This window comes from Arachis ipaensis, chromosome B03, assembly GCF_000816755.2.
Source record: "Arachis ipaensis cultivar K30076 chromosome B03, Araip1.1, whole genome shotgun sequence".
Taxonomy (NCBI): Eukaryota; Viridiplantae; Streptophyta; class Magnoliopsida; order Fabales; family Fabaceae; genus Arachis; species Arachis ipaensis.
Window position 1 is genome coordinate 321,424 of NC_029787.2, and position 6,042 is coordinate 327,465.

Consider the following 6,042-nt stretch of genomic DNA (forward strand, 5'->3'; position numbering starts at 1 on the left):
ATATAATTATTTATGTATTTTTTTCTATTAATTTAAGTTTGTAAAAGAAGTGATATCGCAAAAGAATGTATTGGAACTACAACAAAAATAATTTTTAGTGACAACAATATAATGGTCACTATATGTCTTATTTAACATATATTTTTGCAGCAATTATATATTTGTCATTATTATTATATATTACAATGACAATTATATATTTTTACGGTTATTAAAAAGGTTTTTTATACAATTATACAATTACTGCTAAAACCTTTTAGCGACAAAATATAAAATAGCTAAGATCTAATTGTCGATAAATATATTAACGACTATTTTATTGCCGCTAATAATAAAATAAATGATCACTAAAATAATTTTTATTATAGTTTAGTTTTCGCTCCCCTCTCTCGGAGATATTTTTAATTAGGAATTGAATAATACTATCAAGTATCAACAGTTCTATTTATTTTAATATATAACAATTGTTTAACAATCTTTTTAGAGTGGTGAAGATTTTATTTTATTATTCTCTTTTAATTCTTTTTCCTTCATAAATCACTATCAATATTAAAAACTAAAATTACAAATTATTTATACGAACTAACTAGCTTTTACTTTGATTAATACAGAATTTAATAAGTCTCGGAGCCAGAAAATTTGGCATACTAGGTCTTGCTCCTCTTGGTTCTGTCCCAGACGTGCGTGGAAGTTATGGTGGAAACTCTTCGAATGAAATCAATGCTGTTGCTGAACTCTTCAACTATGGATTGTATTATATGCTGCTAGATTTGAACTCATCAAAGTTTCCTGAATTTAAGTTTTCCTTTGGAAACACATATTCAATTACCACTGGAATGATAAACAATCCTGCATCACTTGGTAAACATGCATCTGCTTCTAGCTAATTCAATATAAATAGTGAATTTATTTATTTTTTTAATTCTTTACAAATTATGAATGGGGGAATTGGAATACAATTAATAATGTCGGTACAAAGTTTTGGGCTGACAAAATTACCTTTGTTTCAAGGGTTTTATGTGTCAGGGAATTTGCTAAGATTATTGTTATAATGGAAATTAAAGTTTCAAAGTTTATTATAATTATTCTACCTATTTCAAAAAAATTGTAAGTAAGCACATATTAAAAAAGAAAGTAATAAATGAATTTTGAATAATGTTTATAACGTATAAAATACAGTAAATTACACTTAAATAAATTTACATATATATGTATAAGTAATTTGTACTCAATTATCACAATTAAATTAAGAGTGTTATTGGAAAAAAGGACAATAATTATCTTAAGTTATTAACTTTTTAAATTTTGAATAATTATTTTAATTTAAAATACAGAGCATATATGGAAATCTTAAATATTTAAGATGCATTTTCATTTTTACTGTGTCTTGTTTCTAAAATTTTGTAAAAAAAAATAATATATTTTTTATTTTTATCTCTTAGTTTTTTTCTTTACAAAATTATAAAAATAAAAAATACTAGAAATAAAAACGCAAATTAAATACATCCTAAGTTTTCAAATATATTTTTTTTATATATATATGTTAGAGACCTTAAGAAATACAACGATATATATTGCTAGCAAAATCCTTTTTTGAAAATAATATAAATTTCTATTAATACTACACTTATTTTCTTTAATTAAGTATAATAATCGAAGGTTATAACTTTTATGGTAAGTTGTTCACCATGATAGATTGCACAAATTAAAACAAGTTGTGTTAATTTCTTGGCAAAAATTAATAATAAATTTTGTCATAAAATCACTCTTCTTAAAAATTTAAGTTTATACGAAAACATACGTAAATGCTTATATTTCTAAGAGATTTGATTATATATTTAATGAAGGTCTGAGTGACGTAGCAACTGCTTGCTGCGGAAATCAAACTCTCACTAGTGGAACCCCATGTAGCCCAAATGCGACAGTATGCGAATTCCGCCACAAATTCTTGTTCTGGGATAGGCACCATCCAACTGAATATGGCTCTCAGCTTGCTGCCAATGATCTTTTTAATGGCGGATCTGAATTTGCGTCACCCTTCAATTTAAGTACATTGGTTCAAACTTTATGATTCTCATAAGTCATATATCCTACATGCTTTAATAGGATTTTCAATAAATGAAAAATAACAATCAAAGATATGACGGGTAGAAAAAAAAAAGGTGAAAACTCAGATGAAGTCGACTTCCTGTTAAGTTGATATCTGAGAGTCGTTAGATGAAAATTTAGTCAAATCAGTCAAATCATCTAATGGCTCTCAGGTATCAACTTCAGTGAAGTCGACTTCACCTGAGTTTCCACCCGGGTAGAAAAAAAATTAACAATCAAATATATGAGGGGTAGAAAATTAGAATAATGTAATATGTATCCTAAAAGACTTAATTTATTTTCTTTAATTTGATTCTTTTGGGGTTATTCTTTTTATTATTTCTCTTTTTCCTCCTATTTTAGAGTCAAAATTTGTTGATCTAATTATCGAGAAAAAGAAAAAAATTGGTGGAAAGTCTTTGACAAACTATGAAACGCTTGTTTGATATCGAGTTATATAATTTCAATGCAATATTTTAATCCATCTTGATTTATGTGGTTGTTATTTGAAATTCGAAAAATATGTGTTTGGACTTTTTTGAATTTTCTAAAATTTCTTTTGGACCTTGAATTTCAATTTAATAATTTTTGTATGCAACCTAAGTTAAGGTTGGCAATTAAGCACAAAGCGCTTGTTATGGCGCTTAAAATGCATATTAACAACTAATTGAAGTAAACACTTTTTTAATTATAGTCAATATAATGACAGAAATTAGTTCATGTGACTTAATTGGTATTTATTATTTTTTTTATTTAAATCTTATGAACCAATTGAAAATACCTATGAAACACGGACACTTCGCTGAGTTATTGTGTTCGCGTGTCACACATTTCGGACACGACACTCACCGACACTCGTCCGATACGCGTGTTTGCTGTGTCCAACCGTGTCTTAATAAAAAATAAAAAAAATTCTTCTCACGTATCCGCGTGTCCAGTCTTATTCTTAACATATATTTTTAAAATAAATTTAGATATAATATATATTATTATTTATTAAAATAAAAAATATTTTAAATACTTGATATAATTAAAATAAGACATTAAAAATAATTAAAAATTTTAATTTATATTTTAATATCAATAAAATATCAAAATATCATTACAATTTATCTAAAAAATACTTTATATTTTATATATATACGTGTTCCCGTGTCATGTAAGATTTTAAAATTCGCGTGTCGGTGTGTCCTGTGTCCGTGTCAGTGTCCGTGCATCATAGAAAAATACTATATACCACAGTTAAAAGTGCTCACATCCAGTAGTCGTTACAGTACCAATGCAAGGATTTAATATAAGTGCTAATATGAGAATGTTTAGAGTAATAATCTTGTTTTGAAGATCATAATAACTAATGAAGCACTGTTATTAAATAGTTTGACATGTGTAATTAAACTGTTTGATAACGTGTATATGTTCACATTTTATAAATCATTTTCACATAAAAAATTATTCTAATTATCTTCACGTGACGTGAATAATTAGAGATAATGGGGTAAAATCGTTGCCAAATCAATTACAGTTTGAAACCATTGTATTAAAAAGGCAACAATAAAATTTGTTCTCTAAAAGTTGCAATAGAATTAAGGTGGAAACTCAGGTGCAGTCGACTTAATGTGAAGTTGATGGCTAAGAGCCGTTAGATGATTTGACTAATTTGACTAAATTTTCATCAAACGGCTCTCAACTATCAACTTCACGTGAAGTCGACTGCACCTGAATTTTCACCTAGAATTGAACCATTTTTTATCATGTAATAAAGACAACGGTTTTTTTTTTTATTCTTTAGTTGTCTTAGATAAAAATCCTATTGTATTTGGTAATGATATTGAAAATGTTTGTTAAAATTATCAAACAAACTATTGTTATTAATTCTTAATAAACAAAGAAGAAGATGAATAATACGGAAAAACAATGCAAGAATATAAGGCCAATGGCCACCCTGTGATGTCATAAACAAGAAGAAGATTCTGACGATCACATTTTGAAATTGCCGATATTGACAAAATATTGTTGTTGTAATAGTCGATAATAAATCACACACGTTTGCATATGTTTTTTGTGCAATTTTTTTAATTTGTATTATAAATTATCATCTTTACGATTGCAGCTTCAATTCAAAATAAGCCATGCATGCATATTAGTAACAATCCCGCTACGTTACCAATAATATTTTTGCCAACTTCTACCAACTCTTATTTATAACTATATTTAATAGAAGTGTCTTTGTAGATGTGTCTAATAAAAATATATTTTTTTTATGAATGTGCCTAATACATGTATTTAAAATATAATAATTAATTGTTGTTAGCAATAAGTTGACAAATAATATATTGGTACCCTATACTTTTCTTTTAAAAAATTCTATAGATAAACTTAGAGTAGAATTAGGTTTTTTCTATTTTTAAAAATTTATTAGTGGCAACTTTAATTATTTCAATTAGCAGAGGTTTTAAAAACCTCCAAAATTAAGATTCATGACTCTAAAAATACCTAATTTACAAAATCAATAGCTCAATACAAAAAAATCGTTACAAATTGTTGGACAAAAACCGTCACAATATTTTCTTAGATTACAGTAATTTTTTTAATAGCTGTAACACATTTTATGATGATTAAATACCGTCATAAATTAAAACTTTTTTATAGCGAAATTGTTGTATGTTAAATATATAATAATTAAGGGTTCTCTTTTTTTAATTTTTTTCCTTGTGACTATGAAGTAATTATATATTCCGAAGTTTTTTTTTTTTTTTACGAGATGAAATTCGAACCCCCAACACTTACTTAAGCAGACGAGTAAGTTGATTAGTCACTCAACCAATCCAAGTTGGTTTAACTTTATTATATATGTAATAATTTATTTATCAGTAATAAATTCTTAAAAAAAATCAGATTTATAATTAATTAATTCTTAACATACATGTAGAGTTAAAAGATATATACTAAAAAAAAACTAAAAAGAGTTTAACAATTGTGGTACTATATAATATAAGCTTATTATTATTAGTAGTAAATGGTTGGTTGTTAGTGCTCCGATCACAATCAATTATATTATATAAACACCATATTAAAAATAATTATAGCACAGCACGAGCATTTGGAATTATAATAGATTTAAACAACAACGACAAAACCTTAAAAGAAAGTTAAAATAAATCATACATGGAGTCTTGATTATTGATCATACAGCACTCAACAAGGAATGCATGTATGTATAGAATCGAAGGCCGAAGCATCACGAAAGAATCTGTGTAATCTAATTATATATTGTAAAAAACAAGGAATTTTGTTACTGCATTCATCATTATTTAGGATTCACCGTCACAAAATTAATTAACTAATTAATGATTCTATATCCAGTTAACATACAAAGTATCATTTCATTTTCCTTGGTGTTTATGACTACAAATTAAATTACAATCAAATTCTAACTGCAAACGGGACTCTATCTGTACTACAGCTAGCAATTAGTAATAATCAGAATAAATAAAATCCTATGGTCTCCTAGTTTCCATATATTTAAACCAACATAAATCTTATGCATATATAATAATAGGTGTTTAGTTTCTTTATTTTGGGTAAGGTTTATTTTTGTCATATTTAAAAAGTAATTAAATATCACTAATATTCTTATTAACGTTTTATTTTATTTTATTTATGTATTTTTTTAAAAAAATCAGTAATTCAATATTACTTTACTATTAGTTCTATAAAAAAGATTACTAATAGAAGCGGTGACACACATGCTTATTCCAGAAATATTTAGTAATAAAAAAGAATTAGCCAAAAAATAAGATAAATTCTGACTTTTCTTGTCTCTTTAGTATTATCGCAGTTATTAAACCTTTATTGATATTACTATTTTAAATCAATTTAAAAGATAGTTTTAGAAAAAAGAAATTTAAAAAATAAAAAATAAAAATAAACTTATATATAAAATATTTAAGATAT

General features: G+C 25.7%; 1 protein-coding gene across 1 annotated transcript in view; it reads left to right on the plus strand.

The window, feature by feature from the left end:
- LOC107632442 (GDSL esterase/lipase At5g37690-like) overlaps positions 1-1,151 on the plus strand; it is a 5,179-nt gene extending 4,028 nt beyond the window's left edge. The window contains exon 4 of the mRNA XM_021120105.1: positions 612-1,151. Within this exon, the coding sequence (XP_020975764.1) occupies positions 612-887 (276 nt within the window). The 3' untranslated portion in view covers positions 888-1,151. The remainder of the gene's footprint in view (positions 1-611) is intronic.